General features: G+C 37.5%; 1 protein-coding gene across 3 annotated transcripts in view; it reads left to right on the forward strand.

The window, feature by feature from the left end:
• The window catches only part of LOC135217476 (organic cation transporter protein-like), a 74,791-nt gene extending 73,646 nt beyond the window's left edge, over positions 1-1,145 (forward strand). For all 3 annotated transcript variants that reach the window (XM_064253392.1, XM_064253393.1, XM_064253394.1), the window contains one exon: positions 802-1,145. In XM_064253392.1, coding sequence (XP_064109462.1) covers positions 802-871 — 70 coding nt within the window. In that variant the 3' untranslated portion in view covers positions 872-1,145. The remainder of the gene's footprint in view (positions 1-801) is intronic.
• The last annotated feature ends 21,535 nt before the right edge of the window (positions 1,146-22,680 follow it).

Raw genomic sequence — 22,680 nt, forward strand, 5'->3', positions numbered from 1 at the left:
ATTGCTTTGGCGTTACCCGGTCACAAAGTCCCGAGATTTTAACTATTATTGCACCAGCTCCCCCTCCCCGCCCCCTTTTTTTATTATTATCATATTTTTTTGCCATTCTTCTAGGTTAGGCTAGGTTGGGATGGGTTAGGATACGTTAGTCCTTTAAATGCCTCCTGGTAATTTGGGTGTGGGAAACATAATGTGATATTTTCAGGAAGATTCTATGGTTAGTTTTTAAGATATGGCGTCCCGCTCAATATTATTAGTATTCCTTAGGAAAATAACATCTGGTACTCATACCATCAACGTTCCTGTTCAAGCTGATGCTGTTTCCATATTTATCTATGTCAGCTCTGTCAATTAATCTGTTTTCTCTAATAACGTTTCTGTAGTGATTGACTTATATTTGAAAGTCCTTTCTTAATTTAACAATTACATTTTCTTTTCATTTCTCTTTATATGCTTATTATCTGATGTAGTTTCTGATATGAATTCACGTTTTTTACTTTATTTTCAAAATCAGCTTCAATGAACAATTCTGACTGATTACTTTTATCAGGAAGGATCTTTTCAAGCGACCTTTCTTTGCAGTTTTATGACAGGATGTTTATGAAGGCAGACTTCTTAGGATGATTGAATGAAATGAAAATCTAACAGCGATCACTCATTATTATTGTGAATATAATGTCAGCATGGTACCAAATACATTTGCTTTCCTGACTTTTATATTGCTGTTTCCTTTGTCTCGGTAGAGAGTATAGCATATTTTCTTACGAAGTGAGGGTGTTCTTTAATTTCATTCTTTTACAGGGAGAAGATCCGTGACAAACAAAAAGCAGCAGCGAAGAATCAAGATGAAACAGCATCTTTCTCTACGTGATGTGCTCTACAAGTGAAATTTTCTTTCACCAACATCTTGTAAAAGCCCCGACTTCTCTGGATCGTCGATTAAAACTCATCTAAAATTCGTTCCGACTTATTTATGTACAAGACAGATCAATCTCGAGGGACTTTTAGGGGTGACGAGATGGAAAGACAGTCATTCTTCTGTCTTCTCCCTTTGCCTGACTTCAGGTCTACTTTCCTGTCCATCGCTTAGTAACAGAGAAACAATAATGTATGAAAGATACTGTGAATAAACGTCATGAAAAATCTTAGACCCTTTCGTTAACATCCTCCACAAGAGCAGCTATTGAATGTATGCACGTTTGTGACATTTGGGACATCGATGAACACATATCTCCATCTCCAAAATATTAGGCTCTAAGTCTCAGTCTTAAGTTGAAAGTGGGGAGGGATTATAAGAATATCCACTGAACTCATCTGCAGCAGGCACTTTATACCTTCAGGTCGATAGAAACGAAACATCGAATACATGGAAAATAAATATTTTTAAATAGCTTTCTGCTGTACAGTCTTGGTAATATTTAAAGAAGAAAGATATAATAAAGTCATGCATATGAAAGGAACTCAGATTACTAAAACTAACAATTGATGAAAGCGCTAGATGAAAGGGAAGGTGATTTTTTTTCAAATGATTTTAGCAAAGTGAGATGCCAATCCATTTTGGAATCTGGCTCAAATGAGACATCTGTCGATGACTTAACTAAACTTTTTTTTCATAACTATCGAAGGTAATCCTCTAATTCAAGGAGGAAAGGGCAGTTTTGCTACTTCGTAATGTGTACTAAAATGATTCGACTACCACTTCTGCATGATCTCAGTGGTCTTTAAAGATAGCTGCTGCTTTAACTGATCTCTATGGAAGCATGAAGAGACGCGGAATTGGAAGGACGGACTTTTGAGAAATAATGAGGGAGGTAAGTGTGAATCCAGGATTTAAATGTACCGCAACGGATGGTCTAGTTATGGTTGGAGGTCAGCTACTTGCAAGAGCGCGCTCCGTGCAAGTGTCAGACTTTCTAGAGGCCTTCGTAGGTTTAAAATGGTCTTTCACTAAAGCCCGTCACTTATGTCCAGTTATGCCTGCATAGTTATAACTGCACGGTCGGACTGTGCAGGCAAATCTTCGCCACTAACGATACAGGCTTTTTCCTCAGTCCTCCGTAGCAGCCAAAATAAGTTGCATCCAACACATTAACATTGCATTACACATGCGCAGGCATTTGGCCTGAGGCTCATCGATTGAGATGAGCTATTTACTCAGGCCTCCTGTGCAGGCCAGAAGAACTGTGCAGGTTGTCCACACTAACATTCAGTTATAGCTTCACAGTCCAACTGAGCAGTTATAACAGAGCAGGCATAACTGAACGTTAGTGGCGGGCTTAAAGCAGTAGAAACTACAAAAAAGATGGAAGTGTGTAGTCTTAGATTTCAGTGAAGTCATGTTGAGGGGCAGTTACATACCAAAGATATTTTTTAGATAAAAATATGTTATCTTCACATGGTTCAGTTGTAAAGATAGTTTATGGGCATTCCGATGAAATGCGAATCTCATGATTGAAAGGAGTCAGTCTGTAGAGATGATGATTCTTTTAGGAAGGAGGTTGGTTATGTTGCTAAATGGAATTCATCAGGCACCACTCATCATCTGGTGCTTCTTCCAATGGACGTTTTCTCTGGTGGGCGTCTCATCATAGGAGCAATTTCATTTTCAGAAAGGTTTCATTTGTTCGGCAGACAAGGTTAATAAGAAATGAAAATGATAATAAAAAAGAATTAAATAATTAGGTGCAAATATTTTTTTTTCATTCATCCTCGCACGCCATCTACGAGCATTCAACACATGACCTTGAAGCGTCATGTTTCTCTGCCACTTGCACTAAAAGATTTATTCAAAATGAAATTACCACTATTGATGCAGGAACCATAAAAAATGAAGCATGCTAAGTGTGAGCCGCTCTTTTGAAGAAAGCCAGTCCTCTGTTCATATCTGCCCACGAGAGCATTGATATGTTCATTTGTGACATGGTGCTTGTTTTTGTGCCTTGAGGAAAGACCTTGCGAAAGTCTGCCTCTTATTCTTAGTTCCTTTTGACAGCTTCTTATCAAGCTTGATCAGCAGCCGCTACAATTATGTATGGCTGACATCTGGGGGATGACCAAGACCATTTGTTTACTCCGGCAGAACGTCAGTCCTGGTCATGAGGTGTCTGTCACATGTCCTCCTCCTCCTCCTCTCCTCCTCCTCCTCCTCCTCCTCACTCTTGTCAGTGAAGGTCAGAGTCTCCCTTTTTGTTACCTGTTTTGTCATTTGAACAGGCATAAACGGAAAAACATTTCAAAGCTTCTATGAATGAAACGAGTCTTCTGTAAAGCGTATAATGCTGTATGAAACTCTCAGCCACATCTCACTCTCAGCTGTGACCCATGAAACTTTCAGCCACGGCCGGTGGTGGCTTGTGTTCATGGTACCTATAGCGGTGCCAGACGCTCGATCATGGGGAACTTTCACCTTAAATAAAATGAAAACTACAGAGGTTAGAGGGCTGTATTTTGGTATGTTTGATGGTTGGAAGGTGATGATCAACTTACCAGTTTGCAGCCCTCTAGCCTCTGTTGTTTATAAGATATGAGTGCGAACAGAAAAAGTGCAGACGGAAAGACAAATAGGCATCTGGGTAGTTTTCTTTGACATCAAATTAAAAATCCTTCCCTAACTCGTCTGCATAAATATAATGTTGAACACAATGGCATAACTGTAATTATATCCTTTCACTCTCTTTAATGACTATATTGGTATGAATATAGAACTGAAACACTTCCATGAAAGAGGCAACTACAATCTTGAAGAGAAATCATATGAAGTCGAAATTACCTTCATCTCTTGTTAGCTAACAGTACGGGTCGTATCTACATCCCGACAGGTGTCCATTCAGTGGAATTTCTTTTATCGAAATTCCTGTCGACAAAATGTCGCAAGTCGCTATTGCATTCCCCTTCATTATGCGAAGTCAAATTTTATATTGAAGGGTTCTTGTCAATAACTGGGTGCTACACAGGCATGTGAATCGCCTTTGCTTTTTCCCCTTCCCGTGGATTTTCTGATGGCAAGGCGTGATCCTACCTCCAGCTTGCATGTGGCGCTTGCTAAAATCTACAGTCAAATAGAGCGTTGTCTCACTAACGAAAATCCAAATAAATAGGCTATATTCTATTAGAAATAAATGTTGTGTACTGTCTAATGTGTACATTATTTACTTTTTTTACAATTTTCATTCTAATAACTAAATCATAGATATCCTATCCTAAAATTCCTGAATCTTTAACTCAACGCGAAACACCTTTTGCAGAACTTTTTAGGCTCTTCCATAGGGCCTTCATAACCCCCAACAAGAACAACAAAGTAAGTTTGAGGGCTTACTCCTCGAGTAAGCGAAAAGGTGGTCGAGGGCAGGAGAGAAGGTTTCGAACAGAACAGCCATAAAATCTGGACGGACTCAGAAACAGATTTGATGCTGCTGCGTTCGTCAGCGATACATTACAAGATCTGCAAAGCTTGCTTAAGAGAACGCATTATCCAAAGAGACCTTCTAATGACAAGAACGACTCAGTGGCGTGGTCGATATGTTGTTAGCGTGCCACCTTAGTGGCCGCGAGTTCGATTCTCGGACATTCCAATGAGTGTGGAGATGTGATATCTGATAGAAGTTCATTCTCGACGTGGTTCGGAAGTCACCTAACGCCGTTGGTCCTGTTGCTGAATAGCCACTGGTTCCATGCAACGTAAAAACACCATACAAATAAACTTACAATGAAAAGGATGGGATGAAAGAATGAACCAAGGAAAGACACATTTTGTTTTCCTTATTCCTTTGGTTTTGAGTCCATCAAATCTGTGTTGGAGATATTCGATGTAAATACGATACTTTTATTTGAATTAAAAACACACTTATAACAAAATCCCTCAGCAGATTAGCAACATTGTTTATGAAATCCTATGTATTAATTATGATTCATGTTACTTGCTTATCCCAAATGAGTAAGGAACTGCAAATGTCAGAAACAAATCGGGAGCTACACCAAGCAAAATCTCAAGAAACTGATATTAGCCTAGTAAGATCATAATTTCGGTGGTGTACTAACCGTCCATAGTTTCTAACAAATTTGAAAATTTAACCATTTCAAGTCCGGTGACCACATTCTGCACTAGATTTTTTTAAAGGAAAAACTAATGATCATCAGTCAGCTACTATGGTAGTTGCAGGGGTGCTTAACCACAGAATTATCACCATATCGTCACCAAGGTGGTTATAAGTAAGGTAGTTGCATCCAGAACGAAGGAAATTTACTTGTCGGCATCTCTTGCCTGCTTAGGCCACGCCCCCTTCACACCAGGGCTGTGCATTGACCGCAAGCTTGTAATTATAATTGTAATTTAATTGAAAACTAATTATTTACACATTTTTAAGGTAATTGTAATCGCGCTTCTTTATTTCTATTTAATATTAATTTTAGTTGCAACTGTAATTTGATAATAGGACTGGTAATTATAATTGTAACTGTAATTGACATAAAGCATAATGTGATTACTCCAAGCCTGACTGACGGAAATTCGTCTGCTAAACGGAAGAAGACGTCATACAACAGTTATGACGTCCCCTGCGGAAATATTTCTTGGAAAGCAATGAAAATGTTCAAATTTCTTTATGTTTTTCTGATTTATGTGGCACACGACACCATAGATTAGCTATGTTAAAATGTCAACACATTCAAAAAGACCGTCTTCCTGCTTTTATTAGTGAAAGCTGACGAGCATGGTATACATGGGGAGAAGCTTAGAGACGTCACTGATAGCTAGCCAATCAGGACAAAGAAGTTTTCAGGTACGGCTTGGTTTTTATTGTTTTTTATTTTTTCATCATTGTCGGTACTCGTATCATTAATATAAAAAAAATCTAAACTTTCCTTTAAGTTTGCGAAGCTATTTTTATTATAGCGAAACTTAAAAAACAAACAGGTAAAAATCTATTTTGGTTTATGTTACCTTAGCACTCAATGGGGATGACGCTATCCCTTTCTCTAGATACCTTGAATGCCACAGCCACAGAAAGTCGGTCATGGGAATCCATCTGCCTTACTTCAGCAAACAGCCGGATTTTCCCCAGAGGTTAATATGAAGGAATGGGCAAAATGAAGAAACACGTGGGCGTTTCTCCAGGAATCCTTCAGGAGATGAAGACGGCTTCACATGATCCTGGAGTCTTTAAGACTAGAAGAAGACCCTATAATCCAATGGGCGTTTCTCCAGGAGTCCTTCTAGAGGTGGAAGAATTCTGGGCGGATTGATTCCGAAGACAGATTCTGAATTTCTCCAGAGATTTTGTACAGATTCCCATATTTCACAGATGACAGACACTCTAGACTGACTCCTGGTCAATCTCTTATCATCTAATCTTCAGGAAGCCATGATAATCCAAGAAATGTTTATCCAGGAGTTCTTCAACAGCTGAAGATGGCTTCCCATGATCCTGGATTCTTTAAGACTTCAATATGTTATAATCAATCCAATGGGCATTTCTCCTGGAGATCTTCAACAGCTGAAGATAGCTTCACATGATCCTGGATTCTTCATGGCTTCAAGATGTTATAATCAAATGGGCATTTCTCCTGGAGATCTTCAACAGCTGAAGATGGCTTCGCTTGATCCTGGCTTCTTTAAGACTTCAAAACGTTGTAATCCAATGGGCATTTCTCCTGGAGGTCTTCAACAGCTGAAGATGGCTTCGCTTGATCCTGGCTTCTTTAAGACTTCAAGATGTTATAATCCAATGGGAATTTCTCCTGGAGATCTTCAACAGCTGATGGCTTCACATGATCCTGGCTTCTTTAAGACTTCAAGATGTTATAATCCAATGGGCATTTCTCCTGGAGATCTTCAACAGCTGAAGATGGCTTCGCTTGATCCTGGCTTCTTTAAGACTTCAAAACGTTGTAATCCAATGGGCATTTCTCCTGGAGGTCTTCAACAGCTGAAGATGGCTTCGCTTGATCCTGGCTTCTTTAAGACTTCAAGATGTTATAATCCAATGGGAATTTCTCCTGGACTGATCTTGGTTCAAACAGCTGATGGCTTCAACCATGACTCCTGGCTTCTTTACAAGACTTTCAAGGATGTTAATAATCCAATGGGCATTCTCCTGGAAGATGGTGGTTTAACAGGCTGAAAGATGGCTCGCTTGATCCTGGCTTTCTTTTTCAAGACTTCAAGCATGCTATAATCCAATGGGAATTTCTCCTGGAGATCTTCAACAGCTGAAGATGGCTTCACATGATCCTGGCTTCTTTAAGACTTCATGATGTTATAATCCAATGGGTATTTCTCCTGGAGATGTTTAACAGCTGAAGATTGCTTCCCATGATCCTGGCTTCTTTAAGACTTCAAGATGTTATAATCCAATGGGCATTTCTCCTGGAGATGTTTAACAGCTGAAGATTGCTTCCCATGAGTCTGGATTCTTTAAGACTTCAAGATGTTATAATCCAATGGGCATTTCTCCTGGAGATGTTTAACAGCTGAAGATCGCTTCCCATGATTCTGGCTTCTTTAAGACTTCAAGATGTTATAATCCAATGGGCATATCTCCTGGAGATGTTTAACAGCTGAAGATTGCTTCCCATGATCCTGGCTTCTTTAAGACTTCAAGATGTTATAATGCAATGGGCATTCCTCACGCTGAGGAAACTGCTGCCAAAGTCATCAGGTGATGGTAATCTGAGTCCAGGGTTGCCGTTTTGAAGAATTTCGTCGAATAGTGTGGCTTTCTGGTGACATCTGCCAACCCTCCGTGGCTTTTCCGACCACAGGCCACGTCGCTGTGGAATAAAATTCCACGGCACTGAAGAAAAAAATTCTTCACTTTGCCTTTTTATGTTTTATTATGAAAATAAAGCTATAAAACACTATATTTCTGCATGTGACAGGTCTAAAATGAATGAAAAAACGTATAATTTACTGTATATCGATTTACAATATGAAAAAACGTTTGTTGAAAGTTTGTGAAGCACTCGCCTAAAAAGTGCCTTCATGAGCTGAGAGGACAGCGGAATTGAAGCTCACGAACGTTCGCTTCAGAACTGCGTATGGTAACACTGCTAAAAGCCACTTTTGTGAAGAAAAAATGGCAACGCTGAACCTGACCTCAGGTTTTAATCCAAGTAACAACAAATAGGTGAGCTGCACCTGATGTTCACAATGGGGCCAGGTAGGTACGCAGCTCCAAATATATAAATACACCAATTAATCTATTGAGATGACATAGCATCTTAACCAGAATATTTTCAAAATCTTAGCTTCCCTTTACATCGTCCACACATGTGGCATACACTCAAATATATATATATAAATATATATATATATATATATATATATATATATATATATATATATATATATATATATATATATGTGTGTGTGTGTGTGTGTGTGTGTGTGTGTGTGTGTGTGTGTACATTAAGCTACAAATGTCTTTCAATATCTAATTCGCTCTACCTCGGATTAATATATTTACATATATGTTAACAGAAGGGGAATTTTTTAGTCAATAAAAAATTCGTCAGCTCTTGGGCGCGAACCACAAAACCAAGAATTCAGGACGTACAGTGAAGCACTCTAAACTACATAACTATCTAGCCGATGAATTTCTTATCGACTAAAAAAATTCGTCTTTGGTTAACGATATATGAAAATATATTAATTCCGAGGTAGAGCGAATCAGATATTGAAAGACGTTTGTAGCCTAATGTACATACACACACACACACACACACACACACACACACATACACACACATATATATATATATATATATATATATATATATATATATAATATATAGATATATTATATATCGAGCTACAATGTCCTTTTTAATATCTAATTCGCTCTACCTCGGAATTAATATATTTTCATATATGCTTAACCGAGGGGGAATTTTTTTCTCGATAATAGACTTGCCTGGACCAGGCCGCGAACCCATGGATCCTTTCAAATCCAGGTACGTCAGTGAAGCTTTTACCTACTACACCACCACGAGAGATATTAAAGGACATTGTAGCTCGATATATATTATATGAATCACGGAAATGTGATATGACTTATATATATATATATATATATATATATAATATATATATATATATAATAACATTATATATTGCTACTTTCAAAATGCATGTTTCCCCTCTTTGAAACGTCATGTAACATTTTTTCAGATTCCTAGATAGCTTAGAATAGGATGTTTTAAATGTGTGTTCAGATTTCGTATTGCATGTTGTAAAAGAATATATATATAACGTAAAAAGAGAGAGATCTCCGTTTACTTCCCTAATCTGTCAACACGTGTGATAGCGAGCGAGCTGGAGTCTTGTGTTGTTATCAAAACCTGTCAATCTTATTGTCACAGCTCAGCCTCCATTTCGATCGAGTAGGGCACGTGTCTTTCTTTTTTTTAACAGACTCGTACGCATATGTCTTAGATCAAAACCACGTGCAGATTGCATATTTCTTTATGAAGATTGCATCAGATTTCCAAGCTACTGGAAGCATTCGTGACAAGAACGTTTTGTATCATATCTGCTCTGTCGTTTCCGTAAAGGAAGAAAATTTCATTACATTCTATCTTAGGACCTCGAGGCAGTTAGATCTCTCTCTCTCTCTCTCTCTCTCTCTCTCTCTCTCTCTCTCTCGACATCATTGAGATTATATTAACGTAACGTAAATTGGTCACTCGTAACTTGTGAGAATTTTATATTTGATATTTCTTAGAATTTATTTAGTATTATTTAATTTCTTTTGTGGAATCTGAACAAACATTTCATAACGGGGCGGCCTGTTTTCCTGTGGAGTGTGAATCAAGACTGCAGCAAATTAAGAAGTTGGATATACCAAAAAGGTTTAAAGTGTTATATTTTTATTAGTTGCAACTAATAACTAAAAGTTAGGGAATTGGGAAAAGTGTTTGGTTAACTAATAACGGATAGGAATTATGTTTAACTAATAATGGATAGGGAGTGTGGTTAACTAATAATTGTTAGGAACTGTGGTTAACTAATAACTAATAACAGGTGTTTACGAAGGTTTGGTAAAAACTGATGTTTTGAGTGAAAACATTTACACTTTTACACATTGCTGATTTTTGTGTTTGTGATTGTTCCATTGTTTGTGCACTGTTTCATTTTCTTATTGAAATGTGTCTTTTTATTTTATATTTTCATTTGCATTCACAATTTAATTGACTTAGTTATTTTCATTGCTTAATCATTGCACATTTGATTAAATTTAACATTTGTGAATTAATTTACATTTACTTAGAATTCTTTTCAAGATTTATTGTTGTTTAGTACTTGTGAATTAATTTCAAATTTTCAATTATTGCCTAACACTTTTGAATTTTGATTGAATTAATTTTCTTGAATTTTGTGATAAATTAATTTTTATTTAATTTTACTTAATTTGATGCAAGAATTAATTAAACTTTACTTTGTTTTCAAGTAACAGTAATTTTCCCTGATATTGTGAATTTCACTTATAAATTTTGAATTTAATAATAAATTTTTGTATTTAAAATTTTTATAAGTGTTTTCTTTGTCTTTTACCAGTATATTTAATTATGATTATATTGATGATAGGTAGAGACATAGAATGGTAATTGATTTGCTTTCCTTCAATTTTCTTGAAGTGACTTAGAACCAGGGAAGTACTTAGACTTCTGAAATCAGGGAAATAATTAGAGTTTTAAAAGTTGTTGATGGAGTTGATGCCCTTGATTAATTTAAATTACTTACAAGATTACCTCACACCCGTTTTGATGAACTTAGTCTGATTTTCTGCAATACTGGTAAGTGTTAAGGGATCACTGTTGCCTTTAGAGTATTCAGTCGTTTAAACATGTTATGAGGGTTCAGGTGTCTGGCTTTTGGTGAGGTAATATTTGGATGCAGTAACCAGATACTTGGCACATAGTACCCATTGGTTTAATGGTTGCCCAGAAACCCGGGAAAGCAAGATTTCATTATCACTCTAGAATATACTGGTGGTGTTAGGGATATATTTTTGTTAGGAGAATGAACAACATATAGTTTTTGTTTTGCATTTTATATTGTATTGAATTGTAAGTTGATAACTTAGAGGAAAATGGCTCAGTTCAATGTTCAGAAGTTTTTAGCAGCCCCTTCCATCCAAGTTTGTCTGAAAACCACTCTGACTAGAGCACAGTGGAGCGCTTTAGCAGAGGCATGTGGTGGTTATGTGCTACTAGTATGGCTAAAGGCACAAATAAGATGTATTGCTATGGAATCATTGATAAACTCTGGTAGAATAACTGATGATGAGTTAGAATTGGGCTCAAGAGTTGTTGAAGTAGCACCGTGCAGATCTCATAAATAAGCAAGCAGAAAAGAAAGAGAAAAGTGATGCAGGGAGTTAGAGCTAGACGCATTGAAGCAGAAGAGAATTTGATTAAGCTAAAAATGCTTGCTGAAAGAGAGAGAATGCAAGCTTAAAGAGAAAGAATAGACAGGGAAAAACAAGAAAGAAGAGAAAGAGAAGAAGAAAAACCAGCAGCCAAGAGTAAAGAGAAAGGATAAAGAGGAAAGAGAAATCGCAAGACATGAAAGGGAAATGGAATTAATAAGACTAGATCCACATTACCTGTAACACCGTCTAACCCTAACCAAGGTAATCAAGACCCTGTATTTGATGTAGTGAGAGTACAGAAGTTAATCCCTAAGTTTTACTGAAAAAGCTCCAGATTAGTTTTTTGATCACTTTGAGAAAGTGGCTTCAGGTATGGGATGGCCAGAGGATGAAATGGTCAGTTTTTGCTACAAAGTGTCTTAATTGGTAAAGGGAGAAGTGCTTATCTAGCCTTAACAGCTGATCAGTGTAAAGACTACAAGGTACTTAAACATAGTGTGCTACATGTTTACCAGATGACCCCAGAGTACTACAATGAGAGATTCAGAAAATTTGCGAAAAGAGATAGAAGGGAACATTCTTAGATTATGCTTACAAAGTGAGAAGGTGTTTTCAAATGTTGGGTAGAAGCTGCTAAAGTTAAAACTTTTGATGAGTTAGAAGAGTACTTTGTTCTTGAACAGTATCTTAAGGAATTCCTGAACATATAAGAGCCTATTTAAGAGAAAGAGAAGTGAATAAACTTGACAAATCTGCTACACTCAGTGAAGATTACAATATAATCAGTAGTAAACGTAATTACAATGTCAAGTACCAGAGTCAACAACGCCCAGGTTTTAAGTCTTTTCCAAAGAACAGGAACAAATTTAATGGGAAACCTACAAGTGATACTATCAAGAGTACACAAGGTAATACAACTCAGCAAGCTAATGTGAAATCCTCATCAGTTTTCAAGACAGTTACAGAAACCTAATGTTGTCGTTTCAAGTGTGGAAGAATAGGACACTACAGTCAAGAGTGTTACCGGAATCAACAGCAGTCAAAGCCAGTTGGTCAAGTTGTAAAAAGGTACCAGGTGAAACAAACTACGAAAAGCAGTGTGGGAAAGAATCAGACTCCAGAGAAGAATGAAACTAAACAAGCTGAATGTTTAGCTACCAGTGGAAATGTTACCTCAAGCAGTGAGTAGTTTAGCAGTGTGGAGGCTTTTAAGCCATATATCTATGAGGGTATGCTGTCAACTCAAGAAGGAAGTATGCAGGTACCAGTCAAGATATTACGTGATACAGGGAGTAACCATAGTGTGATAGTACGTGGTTCTCACCCTCAGTTGGAGAAGAGTCTCACAGAAGAATCAGTCATTTTGAAGGGTATAGGAGGAGAGGAAGTAGCTCCTATATGCCGCTTACACCTGTCATGTGAATGGTGACAGGGAATATTGATTTTGCTGTAAAGGACTCACTGGCTGTAGAAGGTATACATGTTCTGTTGGGGAATGAAGTTGGTGGTGTGCCATTTATTCCTTGTCCTGTAGTGACAGACAAACCATTGAGGATTAGTCCTACAGTAGAGTTGGAGAAGAATAACCCCCACCTGTTTCCTAGTTGTGTAACTACCAGAAGTATGAAGAGGACTACGACTGTAAGTGAAGAAACTGAGGATTTACACACCCAAGAAGGATCAAGTGAAGGATCTTTGTGCTTAGAAGAATTATTCCAGGGAAGTGAAGTTTCCCATAGTGCTGACCAAGAAGAGATTTCCCAAGAAGATGAAGAAGACGACGACGACGAAGAAGAAGAACCTGATGTTCCTGAAGAGACTCCGAGTAGTCAAAGTGTTACTGAATGACAGTAGTGAAACTACAGTAGGTGAGTTAGCAGATATTGAGAATTCAACCCTTGAAGTTGGTCAAGTGACAAGAGAGAAGCTGATGGACTTGCAGAAGAAGGATGCATCGTTAACTGATTTGTTCTTCAGAGTTGTTGATCGAGAAGAGATGCAACAAACTCCTACCTGTTACTATCTGAAGGAAGGTTTAGTGATGAGGAAGTATAGATCTACAGATATACAGGAGATGCTGTATGGGGCGAATATCATCAAATTTTGATTCCATATCCGTTGAGAAAGCAAGTGGTTGCAGTAGCTCATGAGTCTGGACATATGGGAATCAGGAAGACTGTGGAGAAGATCATGAAAAATATTTTTTCTGGCCTGGACTTCACAGAGATCTTAGCAGGTTCTGTTGTGAGTGTCATACCTGCCAGATAGCTGGAAAACCGAATGAAACCATCAAGAAAGCCCCCCCTACAACCTATAGAAGTTAGAGGAGAACCCTTTAGCAAAGTGATTATAGATATGGTTGGACCATTGCCGAAGACAAAGAAAGGAAATGAGTATTTGTTGACATTAATGTGTCCTGTGACAAGGTATCCAGAAGCAATCCCTGTTAGAACATATGTGCCAGATAGTTGTTGAAAAAACTTGTGGAGTTTTTCTCAAAGTTTGGAATACCAGAAATAGTACAAAGTGACAGAGGAACAAACTTTACTTCAAAGTTATTCCAGGATGTGATGAATTTGTTAGGAGTGAAACAACAGTTATCCACTGCCTATCATCCAAAAACTCAAGGTGCCTTGGAAAGGTTCCATCAAACATTTGAAAAGTATGCTGACAAAGTATTGTTCTGAGTCAGGAAGAGAATGGGATGTTGGTTTACCATTAATGTTGTTTGAAGTTAGAAGTGCTTATCAAGAAAGTATGGGATGTTCACCTAATGAGAAGTTAGAGGACCGTTGAAGATTCTTGAAGAAAATTGGGAAGAAAATCAAGAGGAAAGCCAAGGAGAGTATGTGAAGAACTTAAGGAAAAGTTGAAAGAGATAAGAAAATTCTCTTTAGAAAACTTGAAAATTAGTCAAGAGAAAATGAAAAGGAGATTTGATGCTAAGGGCTAAGCTAAGAAGTTTTAGTGTTGGTCAACAAGTGTTAATGTTCTTACCTGTCAAGAGATTTCCCCTCACTAATAAATTTCAAGGTCCTTACAAGATAATTCAGAAGTTAAGTGATAGAACTAATGTGATTGAAAACACAGAAAGAAGAAGAAAACAAAGGAAGATACATGTGAACCTCTTGAAACCTTATTTTTCAGAAACTAAAACTGAAACTGTGTCAGTAACCCAGACCAACTTTATCTACAGAAGACGATGATGGCTACTGAATTGGGAACTGCAAGCAAGATGGAATAATTCTTCAATTTTGGAAAATTTGGAGGGATAAACTGAAACATCTGAGTGTTGAACAAGGTGAAGACTTAAAGTGAACGTAATTAGAAGTTTTCCAGAAATTTTTTCAGATGTGCCTAGACGTACTGATCTGACCAAGCATGAAATCAAGATTCAAGAAGATGGAAAACCTTTCAAGCAAAGAGGCCTATCACTTATCACCGTATCATCAAGATGTTTGAAGAAAGAAGTTGAGTATTTGCTGCAACATGGATTAGCAGAACCCAGTTTCAAGTCACTTCATTTCTCCATGTGTGTGGTGAAGAAACCAGAATGGTTCATTTAGATGTGTACTGATTATAGGAAGCTGAATTTCTATCAGTGTGGCTGATAATTATCCTTTGCCTCTTATAGATCAGTTACTTGATAATATTGGGCAAGCCAGTTTTTGTTTCAAAGATAGACTTGTTGAAAGGATATTATCAAATTCTTCCTTACATGAGAAATGCGAAGTTGCTGTTGAGCTTTTATTACTCCATTTGGACTGTATCAGTATACTGTCTGTTGTTTGGTCTGATGAATGCACCTGCAACATTTCAAAACGAGTGATGGATCAACTGCTAGGATCAATAGAGGAGTTGGTGTGTACCTAGATGACATCGTGATTTACTCTACAACGTGGGAAGAACATCTGAAGATTCTGAGGAAAGTTTTCAAGAAACTACAAGAAGCAGGATTAACAGTCAACCTAGAGAAGAGTGAGTTTGGCAAGGCCAACTGTGGCAGTATCTTGGGTTTGAAGTTGGGAAAGGCCTTCTTGCTCCAGTAAATGCTAATGTAGAAGGTATCCGTAAGGCTACCCCACCTACTACCAGGAAACAGCTACAGAGATTTTTTAGGCATGGCTGGTTTCTATCGTCGTTTTTGCCCAAATTTCTCAGCCGTAAGTAGCTCCCCTTGACAGACTTAATTAGTCCCAAAGCTAAGTATATTTGGACTCCAGAGTGTCAAGAATCCTTTGAGAAGGGTAAAAGCCATTTTAACTTCAAGACCAGTACTTCAAGCTCCAGACTTCGACAAGAAATTTGTGATACAAGTTGATGCGTCAGACTGTGGTGTTGGAGCTGTTCTACTTCAAGAAGATGAAATACAATATCTACCATCCTGTGTGCTTCATGTCTACAAAACTTGAAAAAAACATCAGGAAAGTAAACTCGATAATGAGAATGAAACTTTAGCCTTAATCACCGCATTGAAAAATTTGAAGTGTATGTGAATAGACCTAGGAATCATGAAATTTTAGTGTTGTCTGATCACAATCCACTATCATTTTATCCAGAAAATGAAAATCATAATCAAACGTGACTGAACCATGGTGGTCTTTGTGCCTGCAACAGTATAACTTAAGAGTGCAGCACATTAGTGGCAAAAAAAACAATGTAGTTGCTGATTATTTATCTTGTTGCGAATCGTTGGATTCAACACCGTGATAATAAATCTTCTGGGGGGGGGGGGAGGTATAATTAAATATTGCTACTTTCAAAATGCATGTTTCCCTCTTTTGAAAATGTCATGTAACATTTTTTCAGATTCCTAGATAGCTTAGAATAGGATGTTTTAAATGTGTGTTCAGATTTCGTATTGCATGTTGTAAAAGAATATATATATAACGTAAAAAAGAGAGAGATCTCCGTTTGCTTCCCTAATCTGTCACCACGTGTGATAGCGAGCGAGCTGGGAGTCTTGCTTTGTTATCAAAACATGTTAATCTTAATTGTCACAGCTCAGCCTCCGTTTCGATCGAGTAGGGTTACGTGTCTTTCTTTTTTTTAAACAGACTCGTACACGTATGTCTTAGATCAAAACCACGTGCAGATTGCATATTTCTTTATGAAGATTGCATCAGATTTCCAAGCTACTGGAAGCATTCGTGACAAGAACGTTTTGTATCATATCTGCTCTGTCGTTTCCGTAAAGGAAGAAAATTTCATTACATTCTATCTTAGGACCTCGAGGCAGTTAGATCTCTCTCTCTCTCTCTCTCTCTCTCTCTCTCTCTCTCTCTCTCGACATCATTGAGATTATATTAACGTAACGTAAATTGGTCACTCGTAACTTGTGAGAATTTTATATTTGATATTTCTCTTAGAATTTATTTAGTATTATTTAATTTCTTTTGTGGAATCTGAACAAACATTTCGTAACGGCACCTGGTTTTGTGAGTATGAATCAAGACTGCAGCAAATTAAGAAGTTGGTATACCAAAAAGGTAAAGTGTTATATTTTTATTAGTTGCAACTAATAACTAAAAGTTAATAGGAAAAGTGTTTGGTTAACTAATAACGGATAGGATTATGTTTAAACTAATAATGGATAGGAGTGTGGTTAACTAATAATTGTTAGGAACTGTGGTTAACTAATAACAGGTGTTTACGAAGGTTTTGGTAAAACTGATGTTTTTGAGTGAAAACATTTACACTTTTACACATTGCTGATTTTTGTGTTTTGTGATTGTTCCATTGGTTGTGAACTGTTTTCATTTTCTTATTGAAATGTGTCTTTTTATTTTATATTTTCATTTGCATTCACAATTTAATTGACTTAGTTTATTTTCATTGCTTAATCATTGCACATTTGATTAAATTTAACATTTGTGAATTAATTTACATTTACTTAGAATTTCTTTTCGAGATTTATTGTTGTTTAGTACTTGTGAAATAATTTCAATTTTCAATCATTGCCTAACACTTTTGAATTTTGATTGAATTAATTTTCTTGAATTTTGTGATAACATTCAATTTTGATTTAATTTTACTTAATTTGATTCACAAGAATTAATTAAACTTTACTTTGTTTTCAGTAACATTAATTTTCCCTGATATTGTGAATTTCACCTATAAATATTGAATTTAATAATAAATTTTAGTATTTAAAATTTTTATAAGTGTTTTCTTTGTCTTTAACCAGTATATTTAATTATGATTATATTGATGATAGGTATAGACATAGAATGGTAATTGATTTGCTTTCCTTCAATTTTCTTGAAGTGACTTAGAACCAGGGGAAAAGTACTTAGACTGCTGAAATCAGGGAAATAATTAGAGTTTTAAAGTTGTTGATGGAGTGATGCCCTTTGATTAATTTAATTACTTACAAGATTACCTCACACCTGTGTTTTGATGAACTTAGTCTGATTTTCTGCAATACTGGTAAGTGTTAAGGGATCACTGTTGCCTTTAGAGTATTCAGTCGTTTAAACATGTTATGAGGGTTCAGGTGTCTGGCTTTTGGTGAGGTAATATTTGAAGCAAGGTAAACCAGATACTTGGCACTTCGTACAATATATATATATATATATATATATATATATATATATATATATATATAGTATATATATATATATTTATATTTGAGTGTATGCCACATGTGTGGACGATGTAAAGGGAAGCTAAGATTTTGAAAATATTCTGGTTAAGATGCTATGTCATCTCAATAGATTAACTGGTGTATTTATATATTTGGAGCTGCGTACCTACCTGGCCCCATTGTGAACATCAGGTGCAGCTCACCTATTTGTTATTACTTGGATTACAACCTGAGGTCAGGTTACGATCACCTGATGACTTTGGCAGCAGTTTCCTCAGCGTGAGCGCTCGGGCTACGCGCTTTCTTTATCTCCCAAGCCATACTCCCGAACTGCGACCAAGCGCTTAAGACCTTTCTTGAAAAAGCGGGACGCCATATCTTAAAAACTAACCAAAGAATCTTCTTGAAAATAATCTCATTATGTTTCGTTTCCCACACCCAAATACCTCATTAGTTCTTTCTTTGAACTAACCTAACCTAACCTAAAGGCATGACAAAAATACCGGGGCTGGTGCAATAGTAGGGTTAATGGTCCGGGTGGGGGGTTAATTAGTCTGTTCATTCAAACGGACAGTCATGGTGACGTGTGATATTCCCAAGTATCTATACAAAATGTCAACAGTCTGTTCCGATCGCGTTTTCCAGGCTTTTGCAACTTTCTCTTCCGTCCAGAACTACTCTCTTCTCTCCTCTTCTTTCCTTACTTCGGAGTGAAGTTCCTCCCGTTTTTCCCGAGGGAAAATAACTCCTTATGAATTTAAGGGGGATGAAAAGCTCCATGGCAGATCACAAGGAGCAATGAGCTAAAAATTGACAGAAGAAATAATTTATCTACAAACAATAAAAAAATTTCATAAAATCAGTTACACCGTGTAACAGTGAAGTTAGACGCGTAATTACCCCAAGGCTCAATTTGCAGACATTGCAGTGAAGCTTAGAACTCCCCAAGGCCGATGGAAAATCACTGGCTCTGTATCATGATCGGTTCCTGCTGCAACGTGGGGTCTGCGGTGGGAGGTTGAAACCAACAGGCATTGCAAGCTTGAATTCCAAGTCAACGGCTTTTGTGCGTTTCGTTCCATGTGAACTGCTGAGAATATTCTGTACCATTTTATAGATTTCTAGAGGAAATGTCACCGTTGAGAAAATGTATGAGAAAGGATTATGTTTGGCTTGCAAATCTTGTCCCTAGCATTTGATTGTCAGCGGCCACTAGGCAGCTCTGTCGTTTCCCTCTGAGTCATGAACGGGCCACACACCGTGTGTCTGGCTCCACTCACTCGCCTTTCGATATCAGTGGTTCTTTTACTCTCCCGAGAAGTAAATCAAATGAGGTGATTAAAGAGATGCATAAGAAAATGTCCGTATCCTGTGTTATGGATCATATCACAGATAATATGGATAAAATCAATCGATAGAAGTATCAACAGTAAGTACCCTTTCCATATGCTATCGTTTCCCCAGTGAGATCTGACAGAATGTCCCCCAAATGTGCTTTTTATAGATTTCATGATACGCCTGGCAGGAAATAGCAGTTAGAGGGTGGAGGAGGAGGAGGAGGAGGAGGAGGAGGAGTGATAATGAATCGAATCATAATTTAGAACCTCCAAAACCTCACGGACACAACATTGGCTTTGGGTCCAGAACCAGAGTTAGCAATGAATAACTCGTGTTTTTGTTACAATTCGGAATAAGGTGGCTGGGGCAGGCAGCCTTGGAGAAGAAATATAAAGATTATATTTCCTCCCTCGTTTATCTTCGGTATTTTACCCATATAGAACAATTGCTCTTTCCGAGTTAGAGACATGGCCGTAGAGTAAAACCAGGTTGTTAGTAATATGACAGCAATGATTTTCCGTTTCGAAAACTCCTACTGTACGAGTCCTAGTGAACGCGGCCAAAGATAGTTGCCTAACATCCTCTCCGCCAGGCTGTATTCAAAGACCTGTAGGTACACATCCATAAAAACCATTTTGAAGCCTTATCATCGTCCTTATGAGAAAACAAATGCTTCAGACTTCATGCTTGTGCAGTAGTTTTGAAGTGTTTGTTACGTGAGGTTCATGAAACAGAGCCTGTAGACAGACAGACCTCTGTCGATCTGCGCAACTTATTTGACGCTCCGTAAGACCAGAGTATGAAAGCAGCTCAGGAACATATAACAAGAAGAAAAACGTCGCATCAGGCAGCAAACGATCATTTTCATGAAGTGGTGAGGGCGCCATTCCCAAAATAGCCCGCCCCTTTTTTTCCCCCCTCGGGTTGAGTGAGGGTGTGACGGGCGCTTGGCGAGAGAGGGGATTCTCGACCCCTTCTGTCGCTGCCCGAGTGAGGGGGTGGTGGGGGAACCCACACCCAACCCACCACCCGGCAGGATTCGGGATAAAATTGCCCTGACTTGCATTCGGAGGCCACCATTCATTTTGAGACAATTAACTCAGTAATATTAGCCTATACATAACAATTCAAACTTTGGCATCAGCTATCGTAGATTCACATCAGCTGTGCATTTGATGTCTAGGCCAGTCCCTTACGACGCTCCTAATTGGCTGTTGATAAGCCACTCACAGGGCTGGAAACCCTCAGTCTCTCGGGAGAGTTCACATGGGTAGGATGTATGTTCCACCTCTTCTGAGCTGAGGAATACGTCTTTCAAAATTATCCATCAGGAGAGGTGGAACATTGCTCATGTGAACTCTCGAGAAAGACTGAGCTTTTCCAGCCCTGTGAGTGGCTTATCAACAGCCAATCAGGAGCATCGTAAGGGACTGGCCTAGACATCAAATGCACGGCTGATGTGAATCTACTATAGTACAGACGGCCAAAGAAGAATTGGCGTAGTTTCTTAATTCATGGTTCGTTATGGAAATATTGCCATATGCAGGTGCCAGATTATTTACTTAACAATAAATAACATTTCCTTTCAAAGGTGCTATTCTTGAAATAAATTACATTAGAATAGAGTAGACTTATTCAATGTATTAAAGATCATTATTTTGCAAAGTAAGGAAAATATATACCGATGGGTCCACGATTTCTAATTTTATTTTCAATTCTAGCTTCGTGACAGCATACCGAAGCATTTTGAAGTTGGCTTTGCTGCCGCTCGAGTCTTGACTCAACATATCGTACTATACTGGGGAGTTGTCATTTCGTCTCCTGCAGCCGATAAACAATACATCAATGCGTTAACATTCTTTGAAAACGATGTTTAATTAAACTAATTTTGTCCATTGATCAATAAAATAATTTGCATGACACATTTAGTGGGCTTAAATTGGACTTCTGATTTTCACACATGATTAGCCTAGGTCTATTTTCAGCAGAATACTACTCCGTCGGAATACGTAATATACAAATGAAAATATTTTAAATCGACACAAATATTATATATAAATGCTATATTATCTCTTAAATAATAAATATATATATAATATATCTTAATTAGAATTATAAAATATATAATTGAACTGCCTTTATTTGATTATTCCCGTTATTCTTATTTTTTTTTTTATACGCAATTCCTTGCATATCACCACCTGTTTCATTTGGACACGTTGGAAAGCTGTGGGAGTCAAAATCCAAAAACTGACGAATACATTAAGCAAGGCTTACTTTCATTAAATCTTTCTTAGGTTGATCTTTCTGTAGCTATTCATTTCTTCTAAATAGAAATTAATTCAAATTAGTTTCACATGTATACCTAGACCTACTACCATAAACATATTATTAGCTGAAAGGATAAGATATATGAAAGGTAACGTTGTCGTTTAAGTCTATTTCATATGTTTTTATCTTCAAGAAAAACCTAATGCTCTAATCAAGGGTTGCTCTTTGACGGCTACAGGGTGTAACACGAGTGCATGCATATATTTTGTGGAATGAAAGATAAAGTTTCTTTGAACAGAAAATATTTTAAAAACATGCATTTTAAGGCGTCCGTTGTCGGTGCGGGGAATTTTAAAATAACCGTTTATCATTACTGTTGCTATCACGCGATGGAGTTCGTAGCGAGATGTCGGATCGAGTCGCCTGAGATGTAGAAGTGGGCGGAGGTGGCGTAAAGGAGTGATGGAGGGATTAGGCCGATGTTAATAAAGTATCTCCCAATAAAATGTATTCTTTAGGGTTTTGAAGAAAAAAAATGCATGTATAGTTGAAACTGTTTCCCTCCCTATCCGTGGTATTCACTGGCCACCGATAAAAATCAAAACAAAAAGAGTAAGCCTAACTGAATCTCTCATCCATCAAAGATAAGTTTGCTTATTCATTAGACTTATTCATTAGACAACTATCAAAGATTTCAAGTGTAGATTTAAAAATCTCCTCCTCTCCATCTAAAGTATTCATGAGACACCAGTCATAAGCATAGAGCTAGTCATGATTCCTGGTTCAGCAATGTCGTGACGATGCACTAGAATTCAAAATTCCCAAATGAATGTTGCTCAGCAACGTTTACACTATTGTATTGTCTTGCTCTCATTTGGTGCTTCGAGGTATTCCACCTCTAGGCCCATGTTCTAAATTTTGCCGTTCTTTAAACAATTTGATTCATCTATGTATGATTCTCTCCGGTTTATTAAACTTTCTTGATATCTCTCCAACAGGAACTTGCACCGAAGGCAGTGCAATAATTGTCTCTCGCTCATCGAGGGATGTTTCTTAGACCGATAAATGACACAATGACATTAGATTCCCGTGCACATAACGACATCAAAAGCAATA

Source organism: Macrobrachium nipponense, chromosome 7 (assembly GCF_015104395.2).
Source record: "Macrobrachium nipponense isolate FS-2020 chromosome 7, ASM1510439v2, whole genome shotgun sequence".
In the NCBI taxonomy this organism is placed as follows: domain Eukaryota; kingdom Metazoa; phylum Arthropoda; class Malacostraca; order Decapoda; family Palaemonidae; genus Macrobrachium; species Macrobrachium nipponense.